The 17,278-nt window shown below is 41.1% G+C and overlaps 2 protein-coding genes across 2 annotated transcripts; one reads left to right on the top strand and one right to left on the bottom strand.

The window, feature by feature from the left end:
* Positions 1-869: 869 nt before the first annotated feature.
* LOC140358239 (GTPase IMAP family member 8) lies at positions 870-8,617 on the bottom strand. Its single transcript, XM_072442954.1, has 5 exons — positions 8,554-8,617; positions 7,523-8,209; positions 5,586-6,290; positions 3,016-3,633; positions 870-1,567 (listed from the first exon to the last, which is right to left on the bottom strand). The coding sequence occupies exons 1-5, from the start codon at positions 8,576-8,578 to the stop codon at positions 903-905; spliced, it is 2,700 nt and encodes an 899-aa protein (XP_072299055.1). The 5' UTR covers positions 8,579-8,617; the 3' UTR covers positions 870-902.
* A 2,015-nt stretch (positions 8,618-10,632) lies between these two features.
* LOC140358238 (migration and invasion enhancer 1-like) lies at positions 10,633-13,131 on the top strand. The gene is made up of 4 exons (XM_072442953.1): positions 10,633-10,718; positions 10,915-11,012; positions 11,102-11,178; positions 12,326-13,131. The coding sequence occupies exons 1-4, from the start codon at positions 10,690-10,692 to the stop codon at positions 12,407-12,409; spliced, it is 288 nt and encodes a 95-aa protein (XP_072299054.1). The 5' UTR covers positions 10,633-10,689; the 3' UTR covers positions 12,410-13,131.
* The last annotated feature ends 4,147 nt before the right edge of the window (positions 13,132-17,278 follow it).

Genomic DNA, 17,278 nt, shown 5'->3' with positions numbered 1-17,278 from the left:
CACAATCGCACTCACATGAATAGAATTCTTGAGAAAAAGACAGAACAGTCGAGTGTTCCTCTGAGAGCGCTTGTCTTTGGTCATAGCCTGGTTCTACTTTACAGATATAAAACAGCCAGGCGTACTTGGGGGAAAAAAGACCTTTTATTTCTTCAAACGCTGAACACATGCATGACATTTTTGCAGAACCATGTATTAATTTATTCTTTTATTGCAACTTTAAATGTCTGGGATGCATACCCTACATTTGCTTTGTCTATTTTTGCAAGATTTAGAAAGCTATTGCCTTCTGAAGACGCAATAAGACCACAGTATGAAATAAAAGTGCAACGCTTAAAAATAGATGAACAAATGAACATTAATTTGCACTAAACTGAATGCTCAACCACATTAGTCAGTGTTAACACTAGACGTCTCCTTCTGAGCTTTGAGAGTGCCCTGGATGCGAGGGAAATGCCTTTTGGAATTTATGCCAAAATCTATTCTTGTGCAAGTGCTCTCTCTTGTGGACAAATACTACAACACACGCTGAAGCTGTTGGAGTTGAGAGTGTCGATTTCCAAGTGGATAACCACAATTACAATTACATAACTGTAAATAATAATAGCTTCCAACGCCAATTAAGTCCATCCAATATCTGACTTCAATGTTTATGTCCTATACCAGCAATACAAACTAAAATAATTGAAAATCTTTATGTAGTCAATATGAAGTTCAAATTACACAATGTACATTTTCCTATTGTCGTTTCACAATAAAAGCATAACATAAAGAACGAGCTGGACCAGGTAGAACACAAGGAAAGTAGAGAACTAAAAGTAGAAAATAAATGAGTGGCATCAGAAGAAGAAGAAAACAGAAGAGAATTAGAGCATATTAAGATCTGAATAATTGTCCCATAACTATAATTTCCTCCTCAGCTCCTCTACGGTCTTCTTGAGCTCCACCAGATCCTCTTTTATCCCCTCCAGGGTGTCTAGTTTTGACAGCTTCTGGTTAATATTTGCAAGCACGCCTATGCATCCTCCCTCTGGCTCTACCTCCTCCGTTTCTGGACTCCCCTCTTGACTCGAACCCATGGCCTGCTCCCAGACGATTTCAAAATACGCATCGATAAACGCCTCAAGTTCCTGTAAGCTGCTGTGGCCCCACTGGTCGATGATGTGCTGCAGGCTTCCGTTTTCGGCGAGCCTTTTAAGCGTCCTGTCCATCAGCATGGGATGGCACAGGGAGCGGACGGGGTTGGTCACTTCTCCCCTGCTGCTGTGTTGATGAGGAAGGAAGAAAACTATTGACGAGTGACTTGATGTTTCACGTTGCAGTCTCGTCGTATTCGTTGGTGCGTCTTCTCCGAAAAGCCAAGCGGGGAGATTGATTGTCAACTTTTGCCCGGCCTCTGTCCACGATAATCTTTTATCATTTGGCAGAGGCTTGGACTTGAAGTTGCACCGATCTCGGAGCGTTTCCACGTCACTGCTGCTGCTGCTGCTTCTTACTTGAGGGACGATCTGACTGGACGCCTCTGTAGACGTTATGGTTGTAGACGAGACGCAAGAAGATCCAGCAACTGAAACAAAGAAAACCACTGTTGTTGATTGAAGAAGACGTGAACGATCCAAACGTCAACCACATGACCATATTGTTGAGTCGTGACAAATGCTGGTCTTTACACCAAACAATATGTGATGTTTATTTTATTTATTTTTTCTTTCAATGACTGGTTTGGTCTAGCTTTTGCAAAGTCGTAGTCAAAAAACAAATCAATACCCAGATTCTCAATTATGACTAATACAATAAACAAAGTTGGACCTTTCCTGACTAGTTTTAGATTGGTCTTAATCGATATAGCCGTCAAAACGTGCCTTCTGTTTTGTTTAGCTGCGCATATGACTGAAAGGATTTTTTTTTTTGCACTCTTCTCTTTTGTTTGTGATTTTATTAGTTTAGAAATCAGTTGGATTGATAATTTTTAATTTAGTTAATTTTATTGTATTTATGTTTCTGTAATTTCTTTGTGATTTGAATGCATTTTTCCTTCTGTGAAGCACTTTGAATTGCCTTGTGTATGAAATGTGCTCTACAAATAAACTTGCCTTGCCTTGCCTTGCCTTCTATTGTATGAAAGAAACATGTTTTTAATCATCATTGTTATCAAGGATTAAGCATTTCCTTTAGCATTGAAATCAAGTTTGAAATGTTAGTTTTGTGTCGACATTAGTAAGTGTTATCCGTTCTTTAAAAGCGTAACACATAATAACTAAGAAGACGAGGTATAGCGTGTGAGAAGCTGTAATTCCTTTAACTAATACCAGTAAATTGTTAAAGGTGGAATGGACGATTTTTTTCAGCTAATTTTTTATCATATTTCCTCGTGGCGTGGATAAATCATTTGTCCTGCCACGTATCAATCATAAAACACACCTACCGTTCACCTGCAGCTGCGTGCGGTTCGTCCCCACGTTTCCGCGTGCCTAAGCGCATGGATCTATCATAATATAGTTCCCTCAGTGTACGGGGCAAAATGAAGACGGAGAAAGACAGTTCGAGCTGACGCAGAAGTGGACAGAAATCTACGGGAGACGAGAGATGTGATGCGCTCCGTTGCGCTAATAAACAAACGCACGTGTGTGTTGTATCAGTCCGCACGGGGGAGTGCGCATGCGCACTTCCGCCTGCGTTCTCAAATCGCCGAAAAATCGTCCATTGCGCCTTTAAGTGTACGGAAATTGCATATTTTTTGACAATAAGGTTAGACTTATTTTACTCTACAATACAAAAAAACTGTTCAAATCTATGACGTTGGCGAATAGTGTGCGTGACAAATATCGACAACAAACTATACGATCACACGCCACTTTTAAACATTAAAAACTGTAACCACATCATCACCATTTCCCGCTTGTCACGTTGCAATTACACATTTACTGCCACAAAAGGCTTTCTAATAACCGTGAAGCTAAGCGCGAGAGCTAACCATAATCTGAAGAAAGACACTTTGTCATCGTGTTTACTTACAGTCATCTGATAAATTGACTTCACAAGTGGCCTCTACATGTGAATCCGTGTGGAACGCCGCCTCGAGGGTCCGTTCTTTCTCTCGGATTTTCCCCGCAATGCTGTCACCCCTTCGAAACATCGCCAGTCTTCCCGCAGCCGCCATCGCCTCTATCGACGCCATCAGCTCATCTACTTGTCTTTTGCATGCTTTTTTATTGTCCAGGACGTGATATCGGTTGCCGCACCTGCTGACAAGCCTCCGCAGTGAGTGGCCTTCGCTCTCTATGCGTCGCTCGATCGCCGTGTCCCCCAGGCAGTCGCCGAAGCTGAACAAAACCATCGCTTTTCCCCAGATTTGTGGTCCTACTTCTTCAATCTGATCCTCTATCGCTTTCAAATGGACTTCTTTGAACACAGAGCTCACGTTCACGACCAACAGAAAAGCAGATGCGGTTTTGAAGAGGTCATAGGTCACACAGAGGGATCCAGGGGTGTCAAGGACTGTGACTCTCTTGCCGTCGGCCTCGTGAAAGTAGAGGGCGGTTCGGGCCAGTATGGTGTTTCCGCAAGAGCTCTTTCCGGATTTGCGGCCGCCGATCAGCGCCACTTTTAGTTCTGACAGAGGAGGGAAGTCATCTGATGAAAAAGAGGCATAACGTTGTCTTAATGGTCATGTTAGTAACACTGTAATAATGAGCAATAACATGAATAAAAGCAGTGGTATCGCTAGTTACTGATTACATTATTCCTGATTAATAGCAGCAATTTTAGGGATGAGAGTGGAAATTAATGTTAAATGTAGTAGTAGGGTATGGTTAAGGTTGAGGTACACTTTGTTGGGAAATCTGTCCTCTGCATTAGGAGTATTAAGACTGTCGGCAGTACTAGTAGGTCGCTGTGTGAAGGAAAGATTTCGCAGGTCTTTCCTTCCTGCTGCTGTCAGACTGTATAACAAACACTGTTAGTCCTGAACACGTGCAAAACTGACTTAACCATGTGCAATACCGTCATATTCATGTGCAATTACTGTCATACTCACACGCAATTAATGTCATTCATGTGCACACAACTGATGTAAATAAGAGTGTTTACCTTACCATTATTATTAGTATTATTTGTCTTATGCCAGCTATTTTTATTATTATTATTTTATTTTATCTTTATTTTTATTTTTCTGCCCTCCATTCCCTATTAAGAGATGAGAGGACCTGTTTACAGGGTTTTGTTAATAAGAGTTTTTGTTTATAAGAGTTCTTCTATTAAGAGTGTTTTTTAAACTTCCTATAAGTTATCTGTCCTTTCCCCCTGTGTCTACTGCGTTGTAACACCAAAATTTCCCCATGTGTGGACATTAAAGGCATATCTTATCTTAGTAGTGGTGGTAATAGTAGAAAGTCTTAGAAAAGTAGTAGAAAGCCTTGTGGAAGTAGTAGTAGTGGGTCTAGTAAGTAATAGTAGGTCTTGTTGTGGTCAGATGTTTGGCAAGTCTCAAGTCTAGAGCCTAAAGTTAATGTCAAGTTCCAAGTCAAAGACAGGCACTGTTCAGAAGACACGTTTTTTTAAATTATTATTATCATGTGTATTGTCTTTGTGCTGTTTATGACGTTTTATGTTTTAAAAGCCCAACTAGGGACGGGCTAAAATGTTGTAGGGTGTGACGTGAGCCCATGAAACACACCTATTAAATAAACATAAATATATAAATGGGTCAGTGGACAACAAAGTCCCCATGCATCAAGTCCATACAATCAAGCATTGAAAGTACATCTAACTGCTGTGTAGAGAAGAGTATTCAATCAAACACTGATCAATCTCAAGTCCAGAGACACTGACATTCAAGTCTTAAGTCATTAAAATAATGACTCTATTCTGTCCCACTCGAGTCCAGGTCATGACAAGTGCACAATTCTGCCAGTATGACTTATGACGAAGAAAATAGATTAGTCCTCAAATGTCCTCTTCAATGGATAACATAAATATAAGGGAAAAAACACACAGTTGCGCTATAATCAGCACTTTGCGCAGCTGTACGGTTTTAAAGTGCTTTACAAATGAAGCTGGTATGTGGCACGGCTTGTTGATCTCATCTGTGTGTCATACCGAGCACTTAGCCGCTCTCTAAAAACACCCATCAGACATTTCAACAACGCCAGGGCATGTAACATACCCAAGGCACACAGGTTCATCCACATTGATGAAAAAGGAGGCTTAATACAATAATTAGTTTAATACAATAATTTATCACTATTTTGAACACTTTGTTCTTGGTTTCAGGTATAAAAATATGAGTCCTTTGAGTTCATTTGTTGTAATATTGTTCACTCTTGATGCACATCCTTTGATTTGAAATAAACTACTAGATTAAAATATAATTGTTGATTCTTAACCTAAGCTTATCAAATAAACTTACATTTTTGAACCTTATCTGTGTGCCTTAGACGCATTTCCCCAGGTTAAACTGGGGTGGTGTTGTTCAGCAACATTTAGTATTATTGGTCACAGTGTTTGCATGAGCTTATGATTTTTCAGTGTCAAGTTGCTTATTGTTATTACAACAAAAACTGCATAACTTGTAACTTGTAACTCACCCAGATTTGCCTTTGCAGTTTCTCTTTGCCTCTCCTTCACCATCCTTCGCTCCTCTGCTCTGTCAGTCTCTTCTCTCATCTTCTGCTCCAGATTTCTGCTCACGCTGCTCTCAATTTGGAAATACCAGTTGCTCCCACATGCTGACACCATCTCTTCAATCTTCCCAATCAACTCCCTGACCTGAAACCCATCGCCTTTAGTTTTATTGTTGAGAATGTGATACCTGTTGTCGCATCTGTCCACAACCCACTGCAATGGCTTCCCTTCACTCTCTATGTACTGCTCCGTGGTGGTGCTTCCCAGCCAATCTCCGAAACTGAACAAAACGATAACTCGATTCCAGATTTGATCGCTAATAAGCTCGACGTGTTCTTCCACCGCTTTCCTGTAGGTGTCGGTAAAAAGACGATCCACGCGAATTATCAAGAGGAAGGCGTGGGGTCCGGGTGGGCACGAGGACAAGCTCAAAACCATCTCCCTTTTGTCGAATATGGGGGTTTCATCGCTGAAGTAGTTGGCCCACCATCCAGGAGTATCAACCACAGTCACGCGTCTACCAAAGACAAAGGCTTGTCCAACGTGATTTTGGGCTGTTCGAGTTTTTCCGTGGTTGTTACCAAGAATTGTGTAGAAAATTGAAGATTTTCCGGAAGCTTTTGCTCCCAGCAGGACAATCCTGATCTCTGGCAAGGGTCTCAATTTCTCTGAAAGAACAAAAAAAAACAATAACACGCTATTAGGAGTGGTGACTTTTAAATGTGCATTTTAAACACTTGGAAAACAAAGGCTGCTTTTCAAACTAAAGTACCGGTAATTAGATTAGTTTGGATGTCATGAGTAATGTTTTGTTCTGTTGCAATAAAGCTGACAGTCAAATGTGAGTGACATTATGCTAAAAGTGTCAGTTTAATGACATCCACATTATTTTAAATGACGATTAAACCTTGTATTATAGTGTTTTTTCCGGTACGTTTAAAAGTATGATGCTGAAACTTCAGCTTACTTAAGTTCCAAAGTTAATATGAAAAACAGAAAGTCATATTCTCCCTGAAATTGAAACTTCCCAGTAAACTTGACATAAGCAATAACACAACTTCCCCAAAATAAAAACCATAGAATTGTGATTGTCTGGTCATCTGTTCACTATCACATGACATTCCACCGAGTTAGACCATAAAAAGTTAAAGGTTTGCAAACTTTTTGGAAATTAAAGGATATCACGGCAGTCAGTTTGCTTGCTTGATCACTGGCGCACTACGTCTGTCTCCATTAATACAAGTTTAATGCCATACTGTGGAACATTCTAGGCAAAGCATTAACATTTCCTTGGAGATGAGCAGGTGCCAGAACCTCCAACAGAAAACACACGTCTATGAGATACAAAGTCAGAGCTAAAATGTTTAATTCTGTTATATATGTATCACAGCTTTTGTTTCTTTCATTTTAAACATTTAGAAAAGGGTTTACCTTTAACTTATTATGTCAGTAGCAATATTAAAATGTATTATCTTTTCAGGCCTAATTACACAAGATTCTGTAGTACTTCCTTATCCATTTTAGGAAAGATTTGTTGAACATAAGATTATTATTCTTTATTTGTGTGTTTAACTGTGTGTTATTTATGTTAACATAAATTACCTTCACAACTGAAAAGGAGCAGAAAAAATATATATAATTTCTTGAAATTTCATACAACAAAAAACACACACATTTTTTGTGTTTAGACAACTTGTTTTACGTTTTACACACACTTTTTTACATTTACGACAATGCAATGGTTGAGTCCTTTTTTTTTAAAGTTATTATTATTTCATTCATATTACTTGATTTTTATTGCTTTAAACTGTTTCTCAAAGACATTAGTTGAAAGAGTTTTACTCCCGCCTTCAGGAAAACCTTTTCTTTTTAAAACATACATATTGTTTAGTGAGCTCACCCCTCTGCACGGCCCTCTGTTTCTTCATCTTCACAAACCTGGAGTGCGCCCTCTCCCGTATCCTCGCCCTCTCTTCTGTAACCCTCTGCAACTTGACCTCTGACACCTTGAACGCCGCCTTTCCATTGGCCGCCGCCATCCTCTGCAGCTTCAGCATCAGTTGAGTGATTTGGGCGTCATCGTTCAGGGCAAGGCTGTGACACCTCCGGGCGCACTTGTCGTAGAGCCACCGCAGCGCCCCTCCCGCTCTCCGGACGTGCTCCTCTGCCTCTGTGAGCCTCCGGTCGTCACTGAAGGCGAGCGCCAGCAGGCAGTGGTCCCAGGCGGCGCCCCCCAGCAGCTGGACGTGCTCCTCCACCGCCCGCCGCCGCTGCTCCGTGAACGCCGAACTCGCCTTGACCACAATGACGAACGCGTCCGGGCCGGGGTCGCATAGAGTCACGCTGGCTACTATTTCTCTCTTCACCAGCTCAGGGGTGTCCCGGGGGGTCAGGTCGCACCACCAGCCCGGAGTGTCCACCACAGTGAGACAACGTGCCCCCGAGACCCCCACTCGCCTGCAGCAACGGGTCCGCTCCTTGGTCACGAACTCCTCTTTGCCCAGAAGCAAGTTGCCCACGCTGCTCTTCCCTGAGTTTCTGCCTCCGAGCAGGACGATCTTTAGCTGTGGCATGTACCAGCCGTTACCTGAAAGACACAGAAAGGTTCATTAAATACAGAATTTATAACATTGACGATATCGAAGGCAAGGCATGTGGAGTGTTTTGTCCAAAAAGTAACCCATGTAAACTTCTTTTAAATAAGTAAGAGCACAGAAAGACGGAAATGAGGTCTCAACCAGAAAATTCAATATTCAATTAGAAAGGAAAACGAGTCAATCATAAAGGCTATAGGATTAAACAAGTAAAGCAATAACAAGGCGTTTTGAACTTCAGCTGATTTGAATACGACACGTATAACTTGAGAAACACTGACTATAAATCTGACCAGTGTAAAATGGCTTCTCTGTGTGAAAACCGTGTTAAACTCACCCGCAGGTGGTTTGCCAGCTTCCATTCTATAATCCCTATATCCCCAAAACAACTGTTAAGTTCCCCAAACGCGACGTTCTGCGTGCATTCCTCATCGTCGAAATGGACAAACTCAACCCTGGAATGTCAGTTTTATGATTTTATGAGTCTGAAGGTTGTTGGTAATAAGTAATCAGACAGTGGCCAAGAAAGACCACTTCCTGCTGGGTCGACAGTCCAGAGAGGAAGTACATAGCGAGTTATTTTGATTCGGTTCACTGCATGGCAACATGCCTGGTGCCAATATTGCAATGAAAAACTGTAAATAGTCTTAATTGGCCCAATAATTTGAGTTTGATGGAAAAATCCCGGCACCTGTTAGTGGTTATTGGACAATTTGACTGGTGGATTTGATCAAGTTTAACACGGTTTGTGAGAAACAGTGAGGAACACAGGTGGGTTTTCTGCAAGACCGTTGTATATATTAGCAGGGGTTCATTATTATCTCATCATGCATATTCAGTCCGGACTTGAATGGACAAGGGAGAAGGATAGTGTGGACAAATAGTGTTTTTGTTGCTCCCAGGTGGGTGGCCTATTGCCTTGCTTTTCCTTGTGTGTTGCCACTCAAAAAAGGTTAAACCCCACTGTGCTATTGCCCTGAATGACCTTGAGCATTGGTTGCTTTGTTCCACCAAACTAAGGTTCAATCTAAATATAGGCCTTTATTGTTGCACTATTGCCCAGTGACGAGAAAGACTTGACATTAGATCTTTAGTAGCATATTGATTCTAAGAGGTGGGTAGTTGCATAACTTTTTTTTGAGACGATGCATCTCAAGGGTTAAGGGAAATATTACTTTTCTAACAAACTTTTACCCCTACATGAGTAAAGTATTTGACAGTGTAATGTGGGCCCCACATGGGTTTTGTCTGGGCAGTGTGGGTTTCACATGGGCATGGTTTGAGTGGTTAAACCCAAGCACCCAAACCCACTTGGGTTTGCTAATAGTGGGACTCAATTGGGCTTGTGAGCATGGGTTCCTCATGGGATATAAGTGGGTTATGTGGGCATGGGTTATATGTGGGTAGATGTATGAGGGCTCCACTTGGGTTTGCTAACTCGGGCCCCATGTGGGTAGTCCAAATATGGGCCCCATGTGGAATGTATGTGGGCATCAGAAAAGGTTTATTGCCATTGCCAATTAACAAAATTCACAAACATAGGAACTTGCTTTGGTGATTCGGTGCAACATAAAACAATGAACAATGATAAAACAACATATTTATAAAATCAAAAGGGCATGTATTAAATAAAAACAATTTAAATCTACTATAGGATGAAAAATAAAAATAGGCTTACTATGTACACAAAATGTACAGTTAAATTTACAGATGTAGTGCAGACACCGAAACACCAGGGCATCCGTCTGCGGTGCCATCGGTGCCATCTGGGATATATTTGGGCAAACACATGTGGGCCCCATTGTCCATTGTTTTTGTATTCATTGTTCAGTGTTTGATGTTTGCGTTGCACCGATCCGCCAGGACAAGTTCCTATGTCCGTGAGTTATGTTCATTGACAAATGGCAATAAACTTTATTCTGATTCTGATTCCCCACTTGGGTTTGCTAACTTGGACCCCATGTGGGATGTAAGCGGGGTATGTGGGCATGGGTTATAGGTGGGTACAATGAATGTGGGCTCCTCTGTAGTAGTGTATGAAGTGGAGCCGATAATATAATACATCCATGAGTGGAGCCTGTATGTGTCTTGTTTTTTTTTAAGGTGGCTTCACTGCCGCCTCTGTTTATGCTTTGATTTCTTAATATATAATCCTTGCATTTCTAAACCCATTTCAAAATCTAGATCCGACTTGTAGAGATTAGCCTCGTTCTCGAATAATACAAGGCGTATTAAGATAGAAAAACAAAAATAGAATGAGCTTGTCTTATCATATCTTTGAATGAGCGACTATTAAGATGTATTGGGATCGCTTTAAATCTCATCTCTGCTGCTGCTATTGTTGTTGTCGTCGGACACTAAACCCCGCCCCTCCGCTCTGCCCCTTTAAATGAACTGAACCTGCGCCTCGCGCTCACACCGCGTCACCGCCGCGAGCTTCTCCTCGACAGAGAAGCACGAAATAGAACTAAACATGGGAGTGACTGTGCGCGTGGAATACTGGTAATTATGTTCTTATTCATATTTTAAAGCTGCCGTGATCATCCGCCTTTTAGCTAAATCACACTAGTTTTTTTTTTTGTGGGACAATTTGTTCAATGGCTGTTAGCAATTAGCACACCTAGCTTAAAGTTGCAAGTGCACGATCGGTAGCATTATTTGTTCTAAAAGTTGTGGTATGTTTGTTTGTTTTTTGCAGTGGCGGATGAGGTTACGGACCCCGCTACCGGGAGCTGGCCAGTGGCGTACAGGCCAAGTTTCCCGGTGCGGAGGTGTCCGGCTTCGTGGGGAGATCAGGTACAACAACAGAATGGGGAAATCAGAAATGTGGGCAAACGGGAAGGGTGTGTCTTTTGTATTGTAACATGTTCTGTTTCTCTTCACAGGCAGCTTTGAGATCGAGATCAATGGCCAGCTCATGTTCTCCAAGCTCGAGACCGGCGGCTGGCCCTATGACGATGACGTAAGTACCGATGTTACAAAACGGAGGGCATTATTTAGGTAAGATGCCACAGGTTAAAGGTCATCATGGGACGAGTCAAAGTGTAAATAGAGTGAGTTTATCTTGGCAAAAGCAGTTATAGTGACAAACATTTATATTTTTTGGAGTGTAAGATATTCAGAGGGTGTTAAGGTCAGTACAAATATATGTTGAGGTTTAATCATTTTTAACAAATAAATCCAAACGTCAAAGCGCTGTACATCATGAAATGAAGTCAACTATTATTATTATTATATATTTTTTTAATGTTTTTATTTTTTTATTTTTTCCAAAATTACAATAAACAAATGGGGCGAGACCAGGAAGAAACCAGCCAAGCCTTAAGGCAAATTAATAATGTAGGGTGTGGCATGCAAATCCACATCAAAAGTCCCATTTTAAATAAATAATTCAACAATACATAAAACCATAAATTGGAATACTAACCGGAACACAATAAAAACCAACGATGTCAAAAAATAAATAATAAAATGGATTTAAAAGGCATGAATAAAACTAAATCAGAGGATCTCGGTTATTTCTGTGGTCTTAAGCCAGAGAATATTCTTTGAAGTCTCATTGTAGGCAGCCTGAGCGAGCCCTCTGAGCTCAGAGCGCACTCGTGAACATTTGGGGAATGTACTTTGTGGAATTGTAAAATTTAACAAGAAGCCACTGCAAAGTTGCAAGAAGTAAGGTGGGCACATGTTTTTTTACTTCCTGTTATAAACTGCGTGGCAGTCTTGTGGACTGTCGGCCAAAGATTTTAAGTTAATTTATTATTTATTTATAATGTTGTTCAGAGTCAAACTTGATGCGATTTTACAAACTAAAGGGATGGAACCATTCACTCGCCCATATTTTTGCAGTGATCTGGACTCTATAACGAACTTGATCTTTGATACTAATTTTGATACCACAATGATTATAAAAGGGAAAGTAATATGGTCTCAAAACTAGTTCTGAAAATACAGTAGTTAAAATATAGTCAAACTATTCCAGAAGGTCAAAGTTTGTCCTTATGTATTTTTTTTCAAATGCTACTTGGATACTTGTTTTAGTATCAATTACTACCGGGGGAACTATTTGTTGATTTTAACTCATGGTCAAACTCTGCATTTTGTTGTAGATCCTGGAGCAAGTCATGAACGCAGACGCTGGGAAACCTTTAAAGAAGATCACCAAAAGCCGCGCCCCGTGTGTCATCATGTAAACGCGCCTCCGTGATCGTCGGGGCATCGGGTGGCGGTGTCGAGCGGGGACCGGCCTGTGCAACTGTAGACTTCCAAATATACTCTACAATTCTACTCCCGACATGCGCAGGGGCTCCAACCTCCAACGTGATACTAGCAGCGCTGCGCCGTTGCCTTTTCACTGGAGCATCTGTCTTCTCCGACGCTAAACCTCGCTCCCTGGCTCCTCTCTCTGTCGACATCTTGGGACTTTGGACTGTTGATGATTACACTAGCTTCAAAATGATAAGGCTACTGTATGACGAGTCCAGCCCGACTTCCCTCCAGATGTGAACGAAGAGCAGGAGAAGAGAGTAGGCGTGCCCTGATGCCTCACTGCTGCTTTTTTCTTCCTAAACATTATTTTTTTGTATTTTATGCGGTTGGAATGTTCATCTGAATTAATGCGACATATATATGGCATGTCCGAAGAGGCATGCTTGATTTCACTTTATCTCAATCTATGCTACAGCTTAATTAAGGTATACATTTACTATACATTATACTTTTATGTCTATGTAATAAACGTTGGAAATCTCACAATGATGCTTGGTTTTGTGAGACGATTTGATTTTTGTTTTTAATTTTTTTTTAAACTGCTCAGGTATGACTGCCATTGAAAAACCCAGGTGTCACTTAAGGTACGTTAGCACTTGTCGCTGTTCTTTAATTTGTCAATTTAAATAAATCCCGAAATTCTTTACATGATGCTTCTGTCGTGTTTATCATTACAACATTTAACCTTCCACCCGTTTACCTTGAGTTGCCACCAGAAAACTGTACGAATGCTTAATATAGAACCACTCCTCTGGGTGTGTGTCTATGCGACTGCTTTGTTGTTAATCTAAAGCTGTTTTGCCATTGCACCAGTATTTACACCAGGTGGCGCTAGATCCTACGCAGGCCTGGACTAAAACGGACAGGCCAAGGTTTAAAGACTCCTCGTTTAGTGTGTATGATGGCTTTTCAAATATCGCTGGTGGGATAGCATCTGTGGTAAAAATGTTTATTCCAGTGTTACGTCAGTCACTTGTGCAAAATTACAGGAAATTGGGAGTTGTAAAACAAAATCTCTGCCATCAACGAGCAAAATTCCATCCAAAATGTGGAGAAACCCAATCGTTTAACAAGATAAAGGCGTCATGCCATTTGTCAAATCATAACTAAAGCGTCATTTGGTAACAGCTGTGGAATTGTGCTAAGTCACATCTGCTGCTTAGTGTGTCCAATCAGGAAGTAATATTATAAACTTCACCAGAATTGTCAAACTTTTTATGATTTCATTATGTTTTTACTATTGTGAAGCACTGTGGGTTACTTTTGTATGAACTGTGCTCTACAAATAAACTTTGATTAATTGAACTGGGTGAAATCTTAAATATACCGTATTTTCCGGACTATAAGTCGCACCTTTTTTCATAGTTTTGGCCGGGGTGCAACTTATACTCATATACTTATACTCCGTAGCAACTCATATGTGGTATTATTTTCTCACTTGCAACCTTATTTCATACTCCAGTGCGACTTATATTTGTGTTTTTCTTCTCTATGATGCACTTTTTGGCTTATACTCCGTAAAATACGGTAACCGTGTTTGCTCTTTTTTTGTGAAATGTGTCTAACCTGTTATAAGCATTCAAGTTTTGAATATGATACATTTTACGTAAATGGCAATAGATATTAGTTCTGACAGTAATTGTAAGTTGAATTATGGTGATCTCTGGTATGTCTTGTTTGGCGAGTAGTGGAATCTGGTTAATACTTGAGAATAATTTGACTGTAGCAAGTTCGTTCTTAAATAAATATCCAGATTCTATAACCAAATGTTTTGCCCTGCTGTAATACTGCCATATTTATCATAAGATTTGTTTTCTGTATGAAAAAAAATCTAATCAATATTCAAAGTTTTAAATACCCACTGCAAACATAATAAAATTATAAATATGATTTCATCTCTACGCTACATGAGTTTGTGTGCAGAGGAAAAGTCTAAACACTGCGGTGTAAATGTGTATTGGGAGGGTCCTCTATAATAAGTGAGCACATATGGACAAAGCAGATAGCTGGTACGGCCGCTGATAACGGCACTTTGCAATTTTTTTTTTTTTTGAAATGCACTGAAGCCAACCTCATTAACTTTAGGTGGCTTTGAGCATTTGAACACAAGGGTTTAAAGTAGAGCATTGACACTTTAACTGGCCTGACCAGACTAACTGATTCAGAAGACACCTAAATGCACATCAACCTACAATGTGCTCAGGCTCCTCCAGATACTCCTGTTTTGTTACCATATTAAACTGACCAGATGAACATTACAGGACAATAACTTATTTGAAGTTTTCCAGTCAGGGTTCAGAGCCCACCACAGCACTGAAACTGCACTAGTTAAAGTCACAAATGATTTGTTATTAGCCGCTGACGATGGACTGGTCTCAATCCTGGTTCTGTTGGACCTCAGCGCAGCGTTTGACACCATTGACCACAACATTCTACTGCAGAGGTTAGAATGTGATGTAGGTGTTGGAGGAACAGCCCTCAGCTGGTTTAAATCCTATCTATCTGATAGGTTCCAATTTGTTAATGTAAACCAGAGCTCCTCACCATGCTCTAAAGTAATTTACGGTGTGCCACAGGGTTCGGTACTCGGTCCAATTCTGTTTACTCTTTATATGCTACCATTAGGCAACATTATCAGAAAGCATGACATTAACTTCCACTGCTATGCAGACGACACTCAGCTGTATTTATCAATGAAACCTGATCAGAGCGATCAAGTAGACAGACTTAGTACTTGTGTGAAGGAGATAAAAACCTGGATGACACTAAACTACCTGCTTCTTAACCCTGAAAAAACCGAGGTCATTGTGCTTGGCCCTAAGCATCTACGAGACGCTCTATCTGAGCAGATAGTCACACTGGACAATGTCAGTGTAGCCTCCAGTTCTACTGTAAGAAACCTTGGAGTCTTATTTGACCAGGAGCTCTCATTTAAAGCTCATATAAATCAAGCTTGTAAAACAGCCTATTTCCATTTGCGCAACATCGCCAAAATCAGAAGAATCCTGCCTAAAAGTGATGCCGAAAAACTTATCCATGCATTTGTAACGACTAGATTAGACTACTGTAACTCCCTGCTTGCAGCGTGTCCTAAAAGCTCCATAAAAAGCTTTCAACTGGTTCAAAATGCAGCAGCAAGATTACTAACAGGAACAAAAAGAAGAGAGCACATTACGCCAGTGCTGAAGTCTCTTCACTGGCTCCCCGTCGAGTCCAGAATCAAATTCAAAATTCTACTCTTGACCTACAAAGCCATAAATGACATGGCCCCATCCTACCTCAAAGATGGTATAGAACCATATCATCCAAACAGAGCTCTTCGCTCTCAGAATGCTGGCCTTCTGGTGGTGCCAAGAGTCTCTAAAAGTACAGTAGGAGGTAGAGTGTTTAGCTCCCAAGCTCCTGTGTTATGGAATCAGCTCCCGACCCATGTTAAATATGCTGACACAGTCTCTTCATTTAAGTCCAGGCTTAAAACGTTCCTCTTCGAAATCGCTTATGGTCAGAGTAGTTAGGAACAGAAAGATAAACCCACAGCTTCAGCTACGCTGCCCTAGGAGTAACTATGCTGGGGGAAGTATGACAGCTTGAGCACTATCCTCTTCTTCTTCTGACTACTTATGCTATCAAACAATATTTATTTTTTGATTCCACTTGCAAACTGTTCACCGCCTTCTTTTCTTTCTCTCACTCCTGAGGACCTGTGGACCCAGATGCCCCTCCCCTGGTGAAGTGGTCCCTGCCCTGTGTGGACGGTCCCTCATCTGCCTGAAGAGTGGCTCCAGTTCGCCTCAGTCGGTCCCTCTTCTGCCTGAAGAGTGGGTCCAGCTCGCCTCCGACGGTCCCTCTTCTGCCTGAAGAGTGGGTCCAGCTCGACTCAGACGGTCCCTCTTCTGCCTGAAGAGTGGGTCCAGCTCGACTCAGACGGTCCCTCATCTGCCTGAAGAGTGGGTCCAGCTCCAGTCTCCTTGTGTCCGTCTGTCCGTCTGTGAGAGTCGGATCTCTCCTTCACTGGAACTCCTCCAGGTTTCTACGCTTTTTTCCCAAAGAGGTTTTTTTTGTAGTTTTTCCTGGCCGAGAAGGAGAGTCTAAGGACAGAGGACCCTGGGACATCGTCCCTCGCCACCACAGACATTGTCTGACTTCATCGCCACCACAGACATTGTTGATTCATTTCTCCCTGTGGCCCTCAGAGGCAACTGTTGTTGTGATTTTGGGCCTTACAAAAATAAATTGATTTGATTTGATTTGATTTGATTTGATTTGATTACTAAAGTAAGAATAAATATAATTTGGCCCTCTCATTTGGTATTAAAAAGTTGCTATCTCATGGGCACTTTGATATTTGTGTCTGGAGTGCCACACTCTGGAGCTCATGCTTTTGGGCAACAGATCTGCAAGGCTCACTGTAACTCAAAAAAACATGCACCAGGTAAAATCCTCCAGCTATGGTAGTCCTGACCAAGACTAGCATAAAGATCTGGGTCAAATGCAGAGGACAAATGTTCTTACGGGACAATAAAGTGTACCTTAAAGTTAACCCTAAGAAAGGCAAGACAGGTTTATTTGTAGAACATGGTTTGTAAGTAGTTTAAAGTGCTTTACCGAACAAATAAAAATAAATTCTTATTTTGAAATGCTCTTTCAATGAGAGGACTGCAGATAAAATCTTGTCAGTCATTTTTTTAATTACTTTTTACAGAATAATGAATGTAGGGGCCCCATACAGCCAGGACAGGGAAATCCCAAGTAGGTAAAAAGAATGACGTGCTTAGATGTTTCCATTTGATATA

This window comes from Eucyclogobius newberryi, unplaced genomic scaffold (genome assembly GCF_026437365.1).
Source record: "Eucyclogobius newberryi isolate DKJ021-1_F unplaced genomic scaffold, fEucNew1.0.hap1 SCAF_13, whole genome shotgun sequence".
Lineage (NCBI taxonomy): Eukaryota > Metazoa > Chordata > Actinopteri > Gobiiformes > Gobiidae > Eucyclogobius > Eucyclogobius newberryi.
Note: the sequence above shows the minus strand (reverse complement) of the source record. Positions and strands in the feature narration are given on the sequence as shown.

Coding starts and splice junctions, on each gene's coding strand:
- LOC140358239 (XM_072442954.1), bottom strand. CDS start 8,578: ATGGAAGCTGGCAAACCACCTGCGG. Junction 8,210..8,553: donor AGCTGGCAAACCACCTGCGG/GTGAGTTTAACA, acceptor TGTGTCTTTCAG/GTAACGGCTGGTACATGCCA. Junction 1,568..3,015: donor AGTCAATTTATCAGATGACT/GTAAGTAAACAC, acceptor TCTTTGTTTCAG/TTGCTGGATCTTCTTGCGTC.